Below are 22,820 nucleotides of genomic sequence, written 5' to 3'. Positions count from 1 at the left end.
TTGGCACGCACAGGATTAGTGTGGCCAGTACACACACACACCAACTAACTACCTTCATCTTCTCAGTGTAGGTTAAGCAAAAAAAGGCAGGCTTAGACGAAGTTGGTTGTGCATCATGGCCAGGAGATTCCACCCAAGTAAAATGATCATAACATAATGCACAAACTACAGTACCATTGTTCCCTATGCAAAGTCAACTGCACAGAAACATGCACAGACAGAGAGAAGGAGAAGTTAAGTCACTGTGGCACACCAGTAACAGGGTTCAGAAGGTTAACCATAACTCACACGTGGATCTTCTGACACCAGTACTTGACTCTATCCTGCAGGGCCTTGAGTTTGACATGGAGTTTGACCCTCTTGCCAGGACGCTTATTTCCAGCATCACGTTGGCCTTCATCTGACGAGTGCTCGCCTGATGACTCCTGACTGCTGTCGTTGGCTTCTTCTTCCTCTTGTTTGTCCCCTCCTAAGTGTTCCACAGAGGCAACGGAAGGACTTGTTTCGGCCTCCAGGAGCTCTCTCTCAACCTGCAGTGTACACAAGCAAGAACACAACACTGCATGTTCACCGCGTGATTCCCTCACATCCATCTTTTCCACCTCGTCGTGCCAGTTCAGAATTTCTGCCAGGTCACCACTTGAAAATGGAAATACTGTGCCATCAACATTTGTCAGAATAATGGGAAAATTGTCACTCTATTAAGTAATTTGTGTGTTTTTATGTTGAAAATCAGCAGAAAAGTTATTTTAATTAACATGCAAATCAGAGCCAAAAATTTAAGGTGGCCCATGTGATAAAAATGGCCCATGAATGACTACACATTCTATAAGGGAATACAGTGTAATGTAGAAGGTATGAATATAGATAAGATAAGTTAATAATCCAATAAACCATGATGTTCAGACAGTTGATAAATTTAGGGAAATACATTTTGCAAACATGAAACTTCTTGCAGATATAATAAGTTGACTGGTTAAACATAAGTCGTATGCTAGTCTGCAAGTGTATTGCATGTCTCTTTGTATTGAAATATGGGCCCATGAAACCACCAAAATTAAAATGGGAAGTGCCACGTCATAATGGATTCGTAATTCTAAATGTAATAAAATAAACGTCAATGATGCATTTTGGTCTATTATATCTATATTTCAATCTATGACAAAGGTAGGAATATAAAATGTAAACATGAACATACATTAAATATACAAAAAGTGCCTTTTGGACTAAAAACTATTGTAAATTCACATACAGTCCATAAATAATAACGATATTTCAAACACAGGAACGTAATGCCACAAGAGAAATATTTAATCTGACAGCTCCTGCAGAGGTGTGTCAAAACCTGGGAGGCAATGGCAAAACAAGTCTCACTCGTTCCGGATATACCCTACTGAGATGTTTAGATGTAATACTGATTGCTGTGCAAAGTTTTTACTCCTACCTAAGGTGAAGGCCAGCCTCCAGAGATGCTCGCCACTTGTTAATTAGATATCCCTTGTGCCTGCATACCCATCAGGTTATTTTTTTTATAAATAATGTCACTTATTTATCAATAAATAATGAACTCATCATAAGACTTCAATGGGGTTTGGGTTTCTCGCAAATATATGACTCCAGAGGCAATACTTCTGAAGTGTCATCTGACAGGGCCTCTTATTGACATACCATTTTTCTGGCTTAAGTAAATTAAGAAGGATGTTCCAACCCCACCACACAGCTGAGCGATTGAGATATTTTCACAAATCTACATGCCTTGCCAGCAAAGTACTGGATTACAGATGTGTGCCAACACTACCAATGAGATGACTGTAAGGGTGCCCGTGTGAATTTTGATTTAAAGCTTTTGTGACTGCAGGGATTCATATTCTTGGTTCTTTCGGTAAAGTCACGTAGAAGGGAAATAATGGTTTGAGTACGTTACTCACAATTAGAAGGTTTTGAGTTAAATTCCGAGTCAGAGTTTGACTGGGCTGATCTTCCCTCAGCGGTTGATGAAACATGTACCACTCTGTGGGACATCAACAGTGGCCATTCCATGCAAAAATGCTTATACTGCTACAGTTAACCCTGAACAGACATCAATAATAATTAATAATGAAAATTTTCGCTGTGCCGGCCATGGAGATTGTATGCTCATACATCACCATACTGATCACTGCAAGTTGAAAGGGGTCTCAGGACTGGTTTAGCCACTGATGTTAACTTTGGCTGGGAATAAAACTCAGGTGACTAGGTTCACAGTGCAGTGCCCTGACCACTCTACCACCACTACCTCTGACATCAATACTTGCACAAAATGACCCTTTAACCACCAAGAAGGCTGGATTTTTGCTGCATAAGTCTGGCTTAGTGTTGAAGTGTTGGGAAATGTGGACCTTACATAAACCACGACATTGTTTGTGAGGACAAGAAAATGTTGAGGTTAAAAAACGTCTGCCCCCCTCCCCTCCCAATAATAGGAAGTTAGAATTTCTAGCATGGGATCAGGGGCACCAACTGAGATGAATGACACCCAATTTCTAGTGTAAGCAGGGACACACTTTGACACTCACCTAGAATCAAGGATAGATGGGGCTGTGGTGGATATTTGCAGGCAGATAGGTTAGTAGAATTTATTTTATCAACTGGCTCCAGATTTCTACAGCCAATTGCAGGGTTGTCAAATTCCCTGCCATGACATTTTTACGTGGCTTGCACATCTGCCCGGCACGTGAGGCTGTATCATCGAGTGGGTCATCAGTGGAAATCGGCACGACAAAATAACACAATTAACACTTTGAGCACTTGCCAAAAATATATATAACATGTTCTGGGCACAACCATGCTGACGTGCGTGGATTGCGGCTTTTTCGACAGAAAAGCACGTCATGTTAATGCTATCAATTACATGCCAGCGCCTGTGCTTGCAGTCACACTGTGACATTCTTACAGTTTTCAGAAAGTGGATTGGGTTTGAACCAGTTAAAAGGGACTGCCTTCACCAAACTGTGTGACACGGGGATAAATTGCACAGCACACAACATGTGGTCGTGTATGACTGCAAAGGATTATTTTTATGAAATGACACATATGTGAAAAGGATTGTGTGGCCTGTTTTAAGAGTCACAGTCATAGCTTGAGCCAGTCTGTTTCGGTGTACCCAGGGGAGCCTGTATAGTGGCACTGAGTGACATGATGGAATGAGAGTGACTCACTGTCTTTCTGAGAAATTCTAAATATAGACCTTACATTCAATACTGTACTTGAAAAGCACTGTACAAATCAATGACATGCCAAATACTGTAGTATTTTTTTTTTCCAAAGCTTCATGAGGGTCATCTAAAAAGTGAAGACTTTATAAAGGTAACTTAATGTTAATACACACAATTAAATTCGGAAACTATATATTTTTCTGTGAAACCTATTATTGAACACATTTTTTTGAACAAAATGTTATTATTTGCCAGGGTGGACTAATACAGAAAACGATGTAGAATATCAGTGTGAAATTATATCGCAGTTTAAAAATTATCATGAGCCACAATCAATCCACTTCTGGATGAAGGCCTACTCAAGGTGCCGCCGACAAGCACGGTTTGCTACGTAAGGTGCGAAAAAAGTTCAACATGCATACAACAATCAATCCAGCACCTGCACATGAATTGATCTCAACACTCCATCTCTTGGGCAACACATCCTTTCAGACATGCTCCTTGGCTGCCAAAAATAATAATGGCTGCCACATTATTATTCTTGACCACCATCCATCATCCCTTCTAACGACGGCTCCTGCCCAAGCCAATTTACTTTTCTGAATAGTTTGGATGATGTCATTAACCTACATTTATTCTCATCAAATCTCCTCAATTCCTTCTTGAATCCATCTGTGCACAGCTTTAAGTGTAATGCCCTCAAATGCATTGATTTTCTCCAGGTACTCTGGTTTTCTTCCATATGCCAAACACCATTAATGGCCAAACATCCCAACGCAGAACCCTTCTGACGTTGCTATATAATCCTCCTAACAAAATCCTCCATCATTAAAAAAAATATAATGCATAATTTTAAACACAGGCCTTAATCTGCTCCAGAACTGCATGGCTCCCTGTGGGCTCAAGTGAGAGCAAGTGTTTAATGTGCAGTATGCAATGCTGTGCAGTAGTGAACTCCATGACCTCCACAATTCCGTGCTTATTAGCAACCCCAGCTCGTCTCCCTGTCTCCCCAGCACGTGGATCTTCAGCATAGAGCGGTGAGGTTTCAGAACACCAAGCATCAAATGGAACCAGAGGCACGTTTCCCTGCAGCACAGCAAGGAAGGGGTTTTGCATCGACCTGCTGATACCCCTTTTTTTGCAGCAGGCTATACAGGTACCGCATTTCTTGGAGGCTCAATCAGAACACATGGCGAGCTGCCAGCCCTTCACTCCACGTCCACTCGATCAATTGCCCCCCCCCCCCCCACACAGAGAGTGAGCTGCTCACTCGTTTTGACAATGGCGCTGCCAACTCTCCAATCCATGCCCACTGCTCAGGTAGCTCCTCCCACTACTCAGGTAGACATGCCCTTTGCCCTGTTTGATTACTGAAGGGTTTGTCTGTTACCCAATAGCTTCTAGGAGGTAACTGCTTATATGCCAAACTAAAAGCTGGTCATCAGAAAACATAATATATTTCTCATCAGGCCCCAAAGTGTAAAGTGCAGCCTCCAACTCGTATCATCCTCTATATCTCTCTGGCCGATGTATGTGCTTTGAAGGATGGACATTGCCCAAAACGTCACATAAGAAATATATTATTGTTTTATTTTAATGCTAATGTGTTGAGTTTTTTGCCCTTTGCCCGCAACACGAGTTGAGCATGAGGCCGTTAAATCTGTGACAAAATCCCAATTCTCAAAAGGCTTTGGGACACTGGGACAGCCTTTGTTGAACCACTACTGTGCTGGCCATATCAGGATGATTGGTAGCTTTAGCAAGCTAGCACAATGGGTTATTGTGGACCATGAAGAAAAGTATAGCATTGTCTGCCACATTATGAACAACCAAAAAAGCCATAAGGCATACAGAAAACCGAGTAAAATGTGTAGATCTTGTTTACAAGTCACTCATGTGAGGCATGTATGGAAAATATGGTTACTGTGTACAATGTCATGGAATGGAAAACGTAAATAAATAAACCATTCAAGGTTTTTGGTAAACGATTGGTGGCACAATGTAATACATAATCACAATATACTTCCAACACTGGAAATGCTATACATTATACTGGTAGGAACCTCCTGGTTCCACCAACCCACAGGGGATTATTGTGTTCGTCCATCGTGCATCAAAAAATGGGAGGTGTGGGGCTGGGTGGAGAGGGGAAGGGCTGGGTGGGGAGGGTGGGGAGGGGCTGGGTGGGGAGGGTGGGGAAGGGCTGGGTGGGGCTGGGTGGGGGGTGGGAGGGGTGGGGCTGGGTGGGGAGGGGCTGGTCACCCCGTGGTGCCCTTATAAAACTCAACGTTTAACCTACTCACGCCGGCTTGTGCCCGCCCTTACAGTCGGGCATATTTGCGGAATACACCACGCCGCCATTGACCCTGGCCATTGACCGAACAACCCAACGTTCCTACCAGCTCCCTCCGCAGGAATGTGTTTGGGCACAGGTGTGATTGGCAACGTGGTGAGGTAAGACAAGGACCTCGCTGGTTAACACGGCTTTCTCCATCTAGCCCTCCATGTCATTTCATAATAATAATAAAAATTACAAAAAATAGTTCACAAATACTGCATACAGTTTATCATCGTGATATGTTATTGATTTTATCTCTATGTGACCGTCCACTGTACATTATGGATGACCAAAGGCGGTGAAACAAAATTGTTTTTGGGGGAAGCTGTGAGATCGGGGGGAGTGTGGGTGATGTGGAAGTGCATTCGCGTTGCAAGCCACGAGTATCACACTGCACAAAGTAGACCCAAATTCACAGACAATTCAGTTTCTGAATGTTCCAAAAATTCCACCATGGCATTGCCATAGTTCTTCCCAACTTGATCTATTATGTCAAATCTCAACCAGATCCAGAAGAACGCTGGCGAACAGAGTGGAACAACGTAGATGTCCAGAATAAATACCTCATTCGAGATCCAAACATTGCCCCTCTAAGCTTTGACATTCCTCGAAGACACTAGTGTACCATCAACTGCAGCATAACATCAACAGACCGATGCGCACATCTTCTTTATGCATGTCAAATTAAAGACCAGCCATATTGCAATTGAGGCCATGCAACTCAGACTATGGACCACATAATAAACCACTGTAATCTGTGCTCCTTCGGAGGAGGAATAGCAACATTATACAAATTCTCTCATGAAGCCCTCTCATTGCTTGCAGACTTCGACATTGGCATTTAGCTCCTGAACATATTGCCATAAGCTAGAATAGAATAGATGCAGCAGCATGCAGTCTACCAATGGCAGAATGGACCCCATGATAAGTTGCTGAGGTTTCGCAAAACCACTGGTATTTCTGCCAAAATTAAGCAGAATCATGACCAAGGTAAATTCATGAACTGGACACATAGGGCTTTGCCACTGCTACAGTGTACGTGTCTCTATAGTCAACATGTCAATATCGCCACAGACCTTTTGTCTCCATCGTCCACATGCCAATATTACATTGCACATCGGGGCTGTGATGCGTCTATGAAATGGCAGTACAGCAAGTGTATTTTAGACCTCTCTATGCAGACCTTCGACTTATCCCCTCAGATTTATGAGTGTCTCTGGTCTTCAAGTCTCCTCCCACTTACAAGACATGAATTAATAAGGAGGCGACCAACCCTCCCATAGCAAGAGTTTCGTTACTTATTGAGGCTCTGCTGCATAAACTGAAGGCATATTGCAATGTGTATTTATGTATTTGCCTCTTAACTATTAATATATTTGAAAGACTGCTAAGCACTGTGTGCGTTATCACATATTGGCTGGAAGTACAGGATACTAACAAGGGCTGCTCTCGGAGCTACTGCCCTTTGTCGGCTGTGTTATGTACACTGCCGAATGTGCATATGAATAGAGGTCAGTTAACATGAAAATTACAGGCTTGGGGTGGGGTACGATGACTGGAGTTTGCAAACTGATGCCATAGGTAAAATGAGTAATGTCACATCATGTGGCTCCATTAGGATAATGTTACAATGTTCCTCTTTTCTCTGCAAGGAACTAGATATGTGGCTTTATACCCTTGCACCATCAAATCCATGACAAGCCATTCGCTGTGCTGAATTCAGCAAATCCTACATTATATATGAGACTTTGTTCACTTCAAATCAGCCGTGCCACTCACTCGTACATCACAAAGTGCCTTAAAACAAGGTTATTGAAATGTATGGCATGGCTGTTTCATGAAGTGCTTTATGTACATACAAAATATGATAGCTTTCAGATTATTGTCTGCCATCTGTTTCCCACTTTTATTGTAAGTGCATGTATTTACATTCACACATGCACCCGCATAGAAGCAAGCTCACTTATATAAGCACAATTTGAAAACAAGATTAAACACACGTGTATAAAAAAGTACATGTAATTTGCCTTAAGAACATAAGACTTTTGACTTTTAAACTACAGTAATAAGAGTATGCCACTGCAACCATCTACTTGGGGGCCACCCATTCAGTACGTACGCATGGAGAAGGGAGGGAGGGTTAACCCAAATGCGTGCGCGTGCGTATGGGGGGGTCTACTGACAATGTACGCATAGGAAACGGGGGGGGGGGGGTGGGGGGTGAAGCCTCGATAGTAATTTGTCTCCATTGGCCTTCAAATGAGTTAGATAGTCCGGCGGTGGACTATCTGTTTACTTAAACACGTTAATATTATTAATCCTTGATCGTTTCTGTGTGGATTCAATATCGGCCGTTCTATAGGATTCTGGGGGGGGTGCGTCAAGCGTCTGTACGCAGGTGGGGGGAGGGGTGTAAAAAGTACGCGTGCGTACAGGGAGGGGGAGAGGTCAAGTTTTGACAGATTTTTGCGTACCTACTCAATGGATGGCCCCTTGTTACAGCTCTAAGTACAGGTTCATCCCCTATTCTCTCTCTAATCTCAACTGGACATAATCTGACCTGTGACCACTATGAAAGTCTAAACTACAAAACTCTCAAACTAGATTCGAAGCTTTCGTGACTGCAGGAATTACTCCCTGGTTCTTTCGGTAAAGTCACGTAGAAATAAATTAAATAAATAATAATAATAATAGAATATTATCATAGGTGGAGAGAGAGGGGGGTTTGGGGCAGAGGGGGAGTTGTGTGGAATTCTTTCCCATGGGGGACGGACAAGCTGGACACTGGACTTCTGGACAAACGGGCATGGAACATTGTGTGGAGTTGCTGCCCATAGCGGCTGGAGGAGAGAGAGAAGACTTATAAACAAGCACGGTAGAAAAAACATAGTAAAGTTGTTGTATTGCATTATATTTCCAAGTTTACTATGTTTGTTTTCTCATTCATTTGTACCTGATGATAGTTGCTTGTGTTGCAAGCGAAACGTGGTATTCTATTATTATTTGACTTTACCGAAAGAACCAGGGAGTACAAAACTCTCATCATTTCATATGGTGAGTAGAACACATTTGCTGATTACATAGTCCGAAGGCCACAGTAGGAGGCTAGCACGGTTGGCGACGTATGGCTCAACATACATACACACAATACCCCTTCAACGTATGCTGAACTGTTTGTCACAATATGTCGTTGATGGAATTATATTGCAGCCTTTCATATTTACAGATACAGCTCTCCGCCTCATCATAATCACCGGTCCTTGTATTTGCATCTCTCATGATCCTGCAATGATATAATCCATTTCACTTCATTTTAGATGTTCATCTCTTTGAACGCGTACCCTTCTTTGACTGCTGTTTCAAAACTAACCTTGTCCATTGGCCATCCATCATCCCTTCTGGTGAGCTGTTTTGCCTAACCCCATTTACTTTAATGAGCAGGAAATGTTATGTCTCCAATTTCTGTTTTTTCCCTGCTATGTGCTGTTCTTTCCATCTCTCATTGTAATTCTGAGCATGCATCTCTCCATCCTTTTTTCACACCTCAGATTTTTCATTTTTCATTGTCAATATCCTGATTTTTAAAAAAATATGTATGAGTCAGGAGGGTACTGCATTGGGTTTTTATTTCAATAAATTTTCAGCCAATTTATGAGTGTTTATACATTGGGGAGGTAACCGGAGCACCCGGAGAAAACCCATGTGTGCAAGCGGGCAACACTATATCACCGTACAGATGGAAACAGATAGCAATTAGTCCACTTGCTGTACTGCCTTCTCATGGCGAATCAGAGTATGGCATCTCAACGCCCACGGGAAGGGAGTTTCAGAATCGTGCGATCCACCAACAATGCTGGATTACAAGCCACGTGCATAGCCACTACTGCTTGGAAAATGTAAACTCATTCACAAAAAGAAATGACATTTGGGCAAAAGGGATCCCGCAAAACGCACACACATGCAAGTGCTCACGTTCTTGATGACGAAGTGAAGCCTCCGTAGGCGATCCTCCAGGCCGCACACCAGGCCAGCCCTCGCCTCATTCAGCCGCTCCAGCCGCAGAGCCAGACTTCGCTTCTCGACATGGATTCGCATGCCATAATACACCATCTTCTTGGCCACCGTCGACTGCATGCACCGCCGGGTGAAAGCAATTCAAACAGAGCACAGCACAGTTGTAACTGCATAAACGCAGAACGTGGCTATAAAATGCATTGTGCAGCATGCCAGCTGTATCCATGATACAGTATTTTTTGGGTTAGATTGCGTAAATATAAATGCGCCGTTAAACCCGCCACCACCCGGCGACGCAGCCAATTAGTAAGGGATTTGTCACGTAAACAAAACGTGCCAATTAGTTACTACTTCAGCACACCGGTGTGTGGGAGAGTAAACCCACAACATTTACAATTCGAGTACTGTGATGTTTCTCTGGTGATTACATCTAGCTCCATCAGGCAATTACCCAGAATTGTGAAGAAGTCTTCCTGTTTCGGTCTTAAATAGAGTAAAGGTGATGTCATCACTGTGAACTTATTACGTGCAAAGACCAGAGAGGGGGTTAATGTCGTCACATAAATTTCAATGGATAATGTTAGTCTCGGACTATGCAGTACCTATTATTGGTTGGGTTGTGTCGTATGGAGGTGGGTTTAACGACACATTTATATATGTATGCGATCTCACCCAAAAAAACCTTTATTATGGGTAATATTGATCGCGAAAGCCTGATGCAATATTGCAGCAACAAAAAAAAATTAATGGTTTACATAATTTCAAAACAAAATGACAATTGCAGCAGAATATGTCGAGGAAAATTGTGTGCGTTAATGAGAAACTTGGTTCACATGCTGAAATGTATTGAAGCAAGACTCAAACTCATTCATAAAGGCTTCTTTGTTTATATCGTATTCAAGGAAAATGTGCATTAAATCAAAGTTCAATACCAGATATCCATCAGACAAAATCAACAACAAACTGAACACATTTCTTCTTGTGCAAGTTCTTAAATGCTTATGAACAGAGGCTCTCTTCAGCAAGGGAAAAATTGAGGACTCAATGTGTGTGGTTCCAGTGAGGTCCTTACCTCAGCCAGGTCCTTGAGGGCCCTGGAGGACACGTCGATGGTATCAAGGCGGCGCAGCTGAGGCAGGTGGTAGAGCAGGTGTGTGGCGTAGTTGCAGAGGAGGGAAACGGAGCATGACGCATACAATGGGTCTTGCAGGGACAGCTCCGTGAGCGCAGGCAAACGGCTCAGCTGCGTCAGCTCCTAATTGCATACCACGGACAGGCACATGGCTACGGTCACTATGGCGGCGTTGCCTGCATTTGCACTTGTGGCTGTGGCGGAACTCATTCATAAACCTCTCGCAAACATTTTCAACCTCTCACTTATCGAAGGTACATTTCCGCTGGAGTAGAAATCTGCTCTTATTCATCCAGTATCTAACATATTCTTTGGGTCTTTCGGTAAAGTCAGGTAGATAGGGTCAAAGAAAATGAAATAAAATGAACCTATCTACGTGACTTTACCGAAAGACCCAAAGAATATGAATCCCTGCAGTCACGAAAGCTTTTCGTCAAAATTGTAGACCAATCTCTATTCTTTCACCAGTTACTAAAATACTCGAAAAAAACTTGAATCACTAATAAACTGCTACCTAAAAACGAACAATCTCTTTCACAGTAAACAGTCTGGTTTTCGAGAGGATTGCTTCACGACCACAGCAATGGTGGATGTATGAAATGTTCTCTTCAGTAACCTGGATAAAGGTCACTACTGCGGTGCACTATTCCTCGACTAAAAGTCAGTGATACTGTTGACCATGATATTCTACTCACAAGACTTGGTCAACTAACATTTTCAGACAGTACAATAAAATGGTTAAAGACCGTTCTCAAAAGGTACTTCGTGATAACATTTTATCCATGAATATTAAAATAAGAAAGGGAGTTCCACAAGGTTCTGTGCTGAGTCCAATTATGTTCTCATTATATTTAAACAATCTTGGACTAAACTTAAATCACTCCGAATTAAATATATTTGCTGATTTTTATATAGAACCAAACATTGTTTTCCCATTCGATTACGCCTACAAATTGTTGAAGTTATCATTCTACCACTGTTTGACTACGGTGATGCTTCTTACATATCAGCTCCTAATGAATCACTATAAACAGACTAAAACCGCTTTATCATTCTCCTCTTCGATTGCACTGGATGTGCCAAACAGGACCCACCGTTGAGACCTCTACTTAAATTCCAATATATCACTTGATGCAAGAAGAACATTGGGCCCTGGTCATCCATAAAACCCTTATTGGAAAATCTGCGCTATACTTTGCGAATTAATTAACCCCATTGTCAAATCCAAGAAACCTAAGGCGTCGTTATAATTGCCTTTTAACTATCCCAAGAACAAGAATTGGAATAGGTGAGAAAGCCGTTGCCATTGCAGCACCAACGTTTTGAAACAACAACCTTGTTTCCTCATTAACATCATGAATCTTCCTTCAAAAAATATTTTGAAGCAAAAGATTAGTGCTGGATACAGCCACATTTGCGATTGTGATTTGTAAATGTTATCCTTAACAATGTTCTGAGAGTAAAAATTTTACGTACACTTTTTTATTGAGGGACTGTGTGTTGTCTTGTTGTGGTCTGGGACTATTTTGTTTTGTTTTACTGCTTTACCGAAACTTGGGAATTGATAATGTAATGAAGTTTTATTTATTTATGAAAGGGGCACCCCTTTGGTGAGATGTTATCTTCCTCGCCTGGTACACAGGAGGTCAGGGGTTCGATCCCGACTGACGCCTGTATAATTGGAGTTTGCATGTTTTCCCCGTGGTCGCGTGGATTTTTTATCCAGGTCCTCCTGTTTTTCCCTCCACATTTATAAACATGCATTGAGATTATTTAGATTATTTTGGTGCTATAAATGTCCAAATGATGGGCCACTTTGTTGAGCTATCATTTGTGACCAGGTCGCTTTTGAAAAACAAGTTAATACCTCAGTGGGCTTTGCTTGGTTAGTTGTATATGTTTGGGTGATGGGTTTACGTTCTTACCCCCCCCTCCTCCCTACTGGACATCTGTGAAAAAGAGCTCTAAAGCTCATCGGATTTCTCCAGTATACTTATATATTCAGGTTATGATTGTGAACTAATGCCAGAATTATTTACAGCTGCAAAATTTGTAAATTAAATATAAGTGTTTAAATTTTTTAAATAGTGTGCAGCAGTCCTGAGCCACTGATATTCAGATTCCAAAAAACACAGGATGAGATGTTACAATCCTTTGTGCAAGCACTTCCAAGAGTTCATGAACAGTGAGCCTGGTGAAATGTGGGGAGCGCATCGTCAGTAGTGACCTTTTGGTTCCTAGGGTGTTTCGGCCTTTCATACTATACACCCTCCCCAAAGGCGGCCAGCGACAGGGTGATCAATCCTAGAATTCTACATTCCAAAGATTGGCACGAGTTACTTCATAAGACAACCACTTTGTAGATTCCACTAAGTAGTACTAATTTGATTAATTCTGGAGGGACGTGGGCCAAGTTAACTTCTGACTAGAATTTGAACTTAAAGCCTTCTGATTGTAAGTTGAGCACTCTATCCACAGCGCCACCCTCCCAGATCTGGATGTGTCATGCTATGACAGACATTGAAAGCAATGCAGCATGGTGCTTCGACACCATATCCCATGAACCTGGGTTTATATCTCCAAAAGGCACATGGGTTACAACATCCCATGTACATTGAATGTGATGGTCTCATTAATTGAGTAATGTTCAGGAGTATAATAATTTGATGTTCAACTCTGGAGTACACTAAACTCTGCTTCAATGGTACAAACTCCACAGTTGGGACACAGTAATGCACTCCCTTTCCTCTGCAGCTAAAATTGCATGTTGCCTCCATTGGGACTGGTAACAGATGCTCATCGGCTTAGTCACTGGTAGCACTGTATCTGATCAGCTGTTAGTTTCTGATATATATGGAGGCTCCAATGATACGGAGGTTCTGTTGTATAAAACAAATAGGAGAATGGCAAATAATGAAAAAGATCAAGCCAAACACTGTATACACATATGGTACTGCACTGTACATAAAACAAACAATGGCCACTTTATCTTTATCATGACAACAGATATTCCCACTCTGTTTCACCGGCACACATATTGCCTGCAAAAAAGGTCATCTTGACCTGTCCGTTTCACTGGGCAAGAAGGAGCTGTGTGTCGAGTGCGTGCCCTTATGAAATAATGGGTGGCTGACAGAACAAGTAGGCCAACCCAGATTGCTTGGTTTACCTGTCATGCAAATAAATCACAGGGTAAATTTGGTAACAATATGAGAGCAGACAAGGCACACAATATATCGTAGTTAAAATCAGTAGCGCATACAACCATTTAGAATGTAAACTGTAAAGAGAACTGCAATCGTATATAGGAGGTGCACCATTTGAGAAAACATGCCCTCTTCAAAACACCCATAGTGAGACAGCGAAATGCATTCTACTCTATCAATAAAGCAATGTTTAATGATTCTAACATGACACAAGATGAAAATATAAGTGATTATATCGTCTTTGGTGGCTATTTAATGATTCAGTGCGTAACTAAGCGTATGAGACAAACCTATTTCATGCCATTAGTGAAATTAGTAACCAGAACGGGCTGTGTAAACACTGTTGTGAAATCTGTGGCAATCCGTATTTTCAGTCCGCCCGCAATAACGGAGCTCTCTCATCGGTGTCAACGCGTCAGCCTTCCCTGAAAAGCACGGCAGCTGCTGCGCATGATGCCAGGCGCCAAAATACAAACCAGCACAGGTGTGATCAGTCAAAGTGGATCAATTCAATCTCTCTTTCAATTAGAGAAACTGCTATTGAGGAGTGACACCAGTTTTGAATCATGAATTAATACAATCAACACTATTGGAAGAGTTCAAAGTGTCTTCAAGCTCAAGAAAGCATCAGCTGATGTTCAATTCTGCTGACAGTCCTAATCTAGTGGTGAAAATTCCTAATTTGTATGGTAAGGTCACTTTTCTCAACATATTCTTGCTTAACACGTAGGCTATCGCGACCAATATTATTCATAATAAAGGTTTTTGGTTTATATCGCATAAGTATAAATGTATGTGTCGTAACCCTCCACCACCCTATTTAAGAGTACGTTTAACACTATTGTTGTATTTATATATGTTGAACTCCTTGCACACTATACATAGCCAACCGTGCTCATCGGAGATGCGGGGGGAAGGACAACAAACCAAACACAAAAAACTTTTTAAAGAAATGCATTTTCAATTATTGAGGTTAAAGTTAAGAAATAAGGGACTTTGGGCCATTCAGTTTTCTTCCACATTCAAAAATAGTGAGAAATTGGCCGAACACCAAAATCAGGATCCTTCTAAGCAGGAGCCATGAGCATCCGTCAAACATTATACTTGTGCTATTTATTCAGCTTCATGGCCCTTTGTCAATCCACGGATGCAATGGCCCCCCACACTTTGTTGGTTGTTGGGGGTGTTTGACCGTACTTCTGTGTGGGCTAGCGAAGGGAAGGCCCAGGACTGGTTCAGATATCACTTGCCACGAACATTAGCTGTGACCTGGAATCGAACTCAGGTCTCCGGCTTCATGGCACTGTGCATTCACCACTGCACCACCAATCCACCCTTTATGCTATTTGTGGCTGCTAATTCTGACTTTATTTCCCTGCTCGAATCCATGTTGAAAACATGGATGTTTCATGTTTCAGTTATCCTGTCTTTACTGTGTTATTTATCACACCATTAGTATGTACCATTTCGCCTTGTCCTGGCTCAGAAAAATCACCCAGTAGTACCCATGTATTTGGACACTTCATAATATCTAATTGATTTGCATTGTGTTTGTTGCCAAGAGTCTAAGAAGGTTGTTTTATATAAATAACTCACCCCAATATTGCATGGGAATAGTAAAATAATTGACAGCCAGTCGAAAGCTGATTTAAACATATTTTCCACTTGCCAACGATATAAGTTGCCTTGCATATATATTCAGATGCACAACTCTCCGTTGTGGTTCTGTGTGTGTTTCCAAGGGCTGCTGTGCATGAATACTGCACTGACTGATATTTTTGTCCAATCATATCCCGCCTTATATTTCTTTAAAATTTACGAGTAAAAATCCAGGTCACAGACAACATCATCGCCAGGAGTACAGTGCTCTGCCAAGCTAAGCTTCAAAGAGAAGCCACTACTGTACAGCCATAAAATATTATTAAAGATTCTCCCTTGCTCGCAGAAGTCAAACATCCAGCCCATCTTGCCATTTTGCTCAGATACTATGGATGAACACTGAGAATGTTGCCAATATTAAACGTTTATTCAGAAAGGCTTTTTGTATGTAGTACTTGCAAATATGTTCTGCAATGAAGTGTTGTTCGAATTTTCACAATTGATTTATATACTCACGGTATTAACCAGGGTGACCTGCCGATTTCAAACCACGAACCTCTGCAACAAGCGGTGAATGCTCTATCACTGCGCCATGTTCCAAATGATTACATAATATTACATCAAATACTGACTGTTATTTATTATAGAGAGACTATTATGACAATAGTCACCTGCAAGAGACTTTGGATAAAATATGAGGGAGGAACATTTTACAATACAAATTGTGGTTGTGTGATACACTAACTATAATTGCTGAATGCTCATTGCACAATGTGATACCTTGAAACTTGAGATTTTATTTCCAGACAGATTCAGTCTTTCCAGCTCAAGGTTTGAATCCAGTGAGTGCCCTTTGGAAACAAAATAAATGTATTTTACACCAGTTTCTCTTCATCAGCAAACACCTCTATTCAATACAATGCACTACAACCAGTAGCATAAAAATTACATCGCCTGCTATTTTGTGATGAAACAAATAATACTGGCTGCAATATGGATTTATGGGTGGCCTTTACTGAATTCAATGAGCCAGAATATAGCTCATCATATTGAATTTGAACAAGGTAATATGTTTCATATCTTCTTTACAAATATATCTATAAAATATACTTAGGAGTTGGTTCAGCAAGTCAACACAATTATATATAAACTTACCAATGAATTCAATTTGATTATCTGCAAGATTTAATTCCTTCAAATGCTGCAGGCAATGAAGATTCTGAAAAATACATGTTTTAAATATTAGTTTTATAATTCACAATTACTCCTTTACTGTACATCAATATTCTGGATCTGTTCTTTGACACAATGCCATGATACACTGCTGCGAGAGGTCTGAATGAATGTCTTCATCTCGTGACGTCACACTGATAGTACCATTGAAATACAACTACGACAATAAAGCAAAAACAAAGTACGCCTCAAAGCCCCCTTCTAAAGGGATCACACATGTATTCAAAGTATAAGTGGCCTAGGGACGGGTGTTTTCCACATGAGAATTAAGCCAACATGCTGAGGCCCCCACCTCGATGGCAGCAATGCAGTTGTTGTTGAGCCACAGCACCTCCAGGAGTGGCAGTGACTCCAGGCCCTCGATGCGGGCAATGTTATTGCTGTACAGGTAGAGCTTGCGCAGCTCTCGGCATGGTTCCAAGCCTTTTATCACCTGGGGGGAAACGAGTGAATAGATTCTACATAATAATAGCCTTCCACCTGTTTGTTTTCATGACGAGGTGTCACAACAAATAAGGTCTGGAACGGTAATAATGGGCGTCTCAAAGCGGAGCTAATCAACGGGGGATGTGTCATCGCAGGTTAGTTGTGCTAAGTGAGGAAAATATACAAATGTAAATGGGGTCTGCAATGGCTAGCTGAGCTGTGGGAGTTGCTGGCCCTGCTGTTTATATTTACCATACTTCACATCCACTATACATTATGCAGGAATGTACTCTATAAATATTACACAAAGCACCATCATTGTTCATTGTACAATTCCTACCAGTGATATTTACGGGCTTATAGCAAGGCCGCATGAGACAGGGAACTCTCTTACAGAAGTTTACAGGTAAAACCGAAGTACAGTATTATGAGTTGGAAGATTGCAGTGATGGGCATCTGAGCCAATTTGGTCAAATTTTAATATAGATATGATGACTGGACATGACTTTATAACAAAAATAATATATTCAAAGCATCTCCCTGCTGAAACGAGTAAAAGGCTGCCACTCATATTTTTTGGCGTAAATTCCACATTCCCGTGGTGGAGGTCTGGAAGAGCACTGTTAACAATCCAAGAAGCCACTCATTGCAAAAAGGATGATAGGATGAGTTGACCTCTGAGATTTTAACTCGCTCCATTTTGATGATCAGTCAAGTGCTCCAACTGCAGCACCATCCTAACAAATCTTTATCAGGATGTCGTGTTTGCATCACACACCGCAAGTTATTGCATACATGTCCATGCCAAGACAGGAATTCTGGTATTTTATGTTACTGACTTAGATGGGTAACCACCATTAATAATTAGTTACAGGCTGAGGCGCTACACCGTGAGCTTCAAAACACATTTAATTGTTGTACTGTAAATATATGATCACATGCCTATGCATTCTGCCTTCACCAACCCGGTGAAGTTTAGTCAAATAAGCCATGTTGTGGGCAGCAGGCCCCCATCTGGCAGTATATTGACCTTAGGGCTGCCCATGTACAGAATAGTGCTTGATATGCACAATGCGGTGCCTTGCTGCCGTGGCTTTAGGGGGGGGGGGGTCTCACTGTGACGTGCGACTCGGCGATCCAGAGCTCCCGCAGCAGCCGGCATCCATGCAGACCCTCGATGTCCCGCACGTCCTGGTTGACCAGCGTGAGCACTGTCAGGTTCGGGAAGTTGGAGAGCCCCACCATGCGTGGGTATCCCGAGAAAAATATCTCGAGCCGTTCCACGCCAGGCCCCTCCTGTGCCAGCCGCTCATACGGCACACCGTTGCACGCACACTGCCACGGGGGGTGAGAGGTGGCCAAGGGGACATCACGCAGGACAACAGCATGCAAGGGATTTCATTCAAACGCTTGGGGCCAGGCTGCACCATGTACACTTGATTAGCCTACCAATAAAACAGTGTTAAACTGATTTTCATGAAAGCATTTGACCACATACCCTTTTTCAAAAGTAACAATACCACTTTACATGTTTAAGGAAAACAGTTTAGCTGCGAAAATCAGTAAGCAGTAAAATGGTTTAAAAATCAGCCGCCTGGCAAGTATGAACCATGTCCAATAAGGGAAGGCATTTATACAGTTGTTTCAGAATGGTTATGAAAATTGAGTATTACATGCAATTAAGAATCATTAAACCACAGGTTCACCAAATCCTGTCTTCCTGATAACATGAGCAATGGGGCAACACATGCCTGCTGGTGGCCCTGAGTCAGTGGGAGAAAGTCTTCTTCATGAGGACTACTTGGACACAAAGTGGTATTTAGGTACTCCTTTTATCAACACCAGAGATATTTTAGGCTTGTGATTCAAGTACATTAACCACAGGGCTAAATGACTAGATCATAATGAGGCCACAAAAAACAACACTGCAAAACCTTTAATGACAGCGACAGTTCTTTAATATGAAATTAACTCATTGTACAGCCCCAATATAAAACAATACCATAGCTCCAGTTGAGAACATTCTGTTTCTATGTCAAGCTTATTATTTTCATCAATGTCAGTCACTGAAAAAAGTGTTGATTAAGTCTATTCTTGAATTTTGTTAAAATGGGTTAACGTATCACTTTTTATAGTTCTAAGAATGTCTGCTTTAGGTATCATAGAAATTTATATTTTGCATGAGATATTTAGTAATAGAGAATATATTATTTAAAACTTTGACCTTCATCAACAACTGCTTGATAAACATGAGAGTGGTTTCATTCAGAGTTTAATAATTCACAATTAGCACGGGAATTGAAGGGCAAGATGTGTTTTATCATGCAATCAATATCCTTTAATTTACCAGATGAGAGTCTGAGATTCAGCATAATTTTTACAAGGCAGACATGAAAAACTATAGAAAAACTATATCAGTCGCTATTATTTTTTATTACTGTATCTGCATTTTCTTCAAATGTAATCATTTTCAATGACATTGTAGCTGTCACTATGACACAACACCGCACTCAAGCTCAAACAAATGTTTAATAGTACCATACTTAATTGGCAATCATGAGCCAGCACTTACAAAAAAAGTTATAATCTCTTTTAGGAGCCTGTCATTCAAAGTAACAAACACTTTTGATTTTACATGTTATGCATTTTAGCATTTCCTTCGGGTATGATGGGCTTAAATATAAATTTTTGTTTGGAAGAAACCTACAGTCTACTTTGCAGCAACACTGCAATCATTATAATCACAGCATTATGTTAAAGTAAGTTCGTTCATTTGTTTCTCAATCCGCTTGTCCTGGCGAGTCAGTAATATTTAAAAGCAAAGGATCAATATACATGAAAGAGAAACATACAATCGTCCGCAATGTTTTTCTTTGTCAGGATGTATTGATTCCTGGAGTTTATCAACTTGTAAAGTACACTCAAGCTGCAAGTAAAAGTGGAATTCCTTATTCTGTTTACACACTTTTAAGACCCGCTGTGCTCTCAAGCTGAATGTTATGGTCCACACTCTATCAAGTAGCTGTTCCCCTCACTCTCATTGAAGGCAATCGAGCAGCCAATCCCCATGCAACCTGCTGGAATTTGCTAGTTTTCAAAGCCAATGAAATAAAGTATTCTGCAAAAGCAACATCTCACTGCATTTCTCTGTGTCCAGGTTTTCCACCATTAATCAATTTCCATTAGCAGAGTAAAGCGCATGTCCATGCTACTAAGATATGAGTCTTATGCATATAGAATTTAGCTTAAAAATAGAATACATTACCAGCTCCCTGATGGTGTCTTCCATTGCAGCGTAGTTCTGGATATCTGCTCACACGTGTACTTGAGCTTCAGTAAAGCACATGGATGCAACAGCCGACAATTCAATTCCTCTATTCAACAGATAGCTCGGACATCTGAGAAAGAAAAAAAATGTGGGGGAAATTTTGTAAGTACAGTACGGCCTCAATTGTACATAGGCTTCCTTTGCTTTGGTTAAGTGCATTGTTTCACGAGACACAACACTGATGCTAAAAACGACTTGTTCCGCATCAGCCTTAAAATAATACGTATTTAACACACGCAAAACGAATCGGTCTTACGGTTCAGGCGTTCCATGATAACACCATGACATCCACGAAAGACTCCGCTAGCCCTGACGCAATTACCTGCTTCAACCACCTCAATGTAAAATGATTGCTCTTGCTGGGCATCAACATTAGCCACACGAATTAAGAAGAATAAGAAGAGAGACACCCACGCATTGACGCTTTGTAACGCACTGGGGGTGACCTTTAGCGAAGTCACTCGAGCGCTGTTAATCAGGAACTCAGTATTCTATTAATTAATAACGCTCGACGGTAACTTTGAAGTCTTTTTCTAATCTCGCACGAAGCTGTAAACTCCCGCCCTTCCTTTACCAATCAATGCATTCTCGTGATTGTAAGATGCACTCTTCCCTGCACTGTAGCGCAAACGTTTCACGTTAAAGTTCATTTATTTGGTATAGCCCTGTGAGCCATTCGGCTCTTGAATCGGGTGCAACCGCTACAAACAAAAAACATGAACAAGAAAACATCTTAAAGTGAATATATGACTAAGTGCAGACAGAAAATCCAAGAAAAGACAGCAAAATATTGCTGAAAAGCACCGTGCACCCACGCTGTGTACACAAATCCCAGTGGGATGCAATTCAAACAACAACAACAACTTAGATTAATACTCTTAGGTTTTTTTCGGTAAAAGTCACGTAAAAAGACATAATAGAAATAATAATAGAAATACAATTTATAATAATTTTATTTCAATTCTTATTTCTATTATAATATTATCATTTTATAATAATAAAAATAAAATTTATAATAATTTTATAATAATATAAATAAAATTTATAATAATTTTATTTCTATTATTTTTATTATTTATTTCTACCTACGTGACTTTACCGAAAAAAACCTAAAAGTATGAATCCTTGCAGTCACGAAAGCTTCAAATCTAGAACTTAGATTAAGGCTCCTCAGTCTCACTCCGTGCTACAACAAACATGGCCAAACCAAAAAACTTTTCGAAATCACCCAAATAAAGCCATGAAAGCAATGAAACGGTGATCATAGGAACTGTGACAGGATTTTCACAATAAACAACATAAACAACAACGTATACAACATAAACAACATTTACCACCAAAACCCTGCAGCCATAGCTGGCTGCGTGAGTAGCGGCCGCTTGTCGCGTTCATAGCCGTCCTCTCGGGAGACGCATTCCGCCGAGGACTCTTTCGTAATCATTCACGCGTTGTTAAACAGCAACATACGTCAACAACAATAACAACAACAACAACAATAATCATAATCGAGGTGTTTACTTTGATTCGAGTGGTCGCGCACGCCGCGGTGGGCAACGGCGTCCTCGGTAACCAGGGCGCCATGTTGGTTGCTATGGACGACGTCATTCTGGGCGTCCCCCCCGGTTGCTATGGCAGCCGTGGCTTCCATCGGAGTTACCGTCTCGGCGTCACGTGCACAGGTGACGATGACGCGTTTGTGTTTATCCCTTTGTGACGTCATTGCTAGTTAGATTTGATTGCGACGTGAAGCCTGAAATGGAAGACAAACATATATCAAAGGCGACGTTTCGGGCAATGGCCCTTGTTGATTTATACAGGCGCTATAAAGAAGGGCTATTGACTGAAACGTCGCCTATTATCGATGTTTTTCTGTTACGGCCGAAAAGTGTTATTGATAAATGTGTTGCGTTTTTGTTGTTGTTAATTACTTATGCACCACTGCCAATGCAGTAGCAGCAGCACCAAATAGTTTGTTTATGGTGGGGAAAGGGGCATTTAGAGTCTTGAGTGTCACTTCAGTTGCATTGATTCGCAGTGCAATGGATAAAATAGAAAACTAACTGACAATACGTGTATGAAAGCATGGAGAGGTGCATACCCATGGATTAGAGAACATGCACAGTTCTGGGGCATAATGTTGACTGATTAAAACATTATTTGGCTCAGGCAGTACACGTGGCTTGGAGGGGTGATAGCCAATGGTGGAGGAGAGGAAAGGAGTGACAGCCAAAGGTGAAAAACAAACCCAAGATGATGTCATCCCAGGAGATGGAGCGATTAAATCAGCTCGTGTGCGAAATGGATTGTTTCATTTCAAGCCTGTCATATTTGGCGACAGTTGGGGGAG

General features: G+C 41.3%; 1 protein-coding gene and 1 long non-coding RNA gene across 2 annotated transcripts in view; both read right to left on the bottom strand.

Annotated features, from left to right (window-relative positions):
- The window catches only part of LRRC9 (leucine rich repeat containing 9), a 58,266-nt gene extending 36,318 nt beyond the window's left edge, over positions 1 to 21,948 (bottom strand). The window contains 9 exon segments of the mRNA XM_061559314.1: positions 289 to 530; positions 9,508 to 9,663; positions 10,622 to 10,804; positions 16,267 to 16,337; positions 16,642 to 16,705; positions 17,012 to 17,152; positions 18,262 to 18,480; positions 20,411 to 20,543; positions 21,808 to 21,948. Of these exon segments, the coding sequence (XP_061415298.1) occupies positions 289 to 530; positions 9,508 to 9,663; positions 10,622 to 10,804; positions 16,267 to 16,337; positions 16,642 to 16,705; positions 17,012 to 17,152; positions 18,262 to 18,480; positions 20,411 to 20,434 (1,100 nt within the window). The 5' untranslated portion in view covers positions 20,435 to 20,543; positions 21,808 to 21,948.
- LOC133347227 (uncharacterized) overlaps positions 1 to 22,820 on the bottom strand; it is a 344,284-nt gene that overhangs the window by 95,465 nt on the left and 225,999 nt on the right. The window lies entirely within an intron of this gene.

Source organism: Lethenteron reissneri, chromosome 25, assembly GCF_015708825.2.
Source record: "Lethenteron reissneri isolate LAM-NWPU_2019-01 chromosome 25, ASM1570882v1, whole genome shotgun sequence".
Classification (NCBI taxonomy): Eukaryota; Metazoa; Chordata; class Hyperoartia; order Petromyzontiformes; family Petromyzontidae; genus Lethenteron; species Lethenteron reissneri.
The sequence above is the reverse complement of the archived record's forward strand: the minus strand, read 5'-3'. Positions and strand labels throughout refer to the sequence as shown.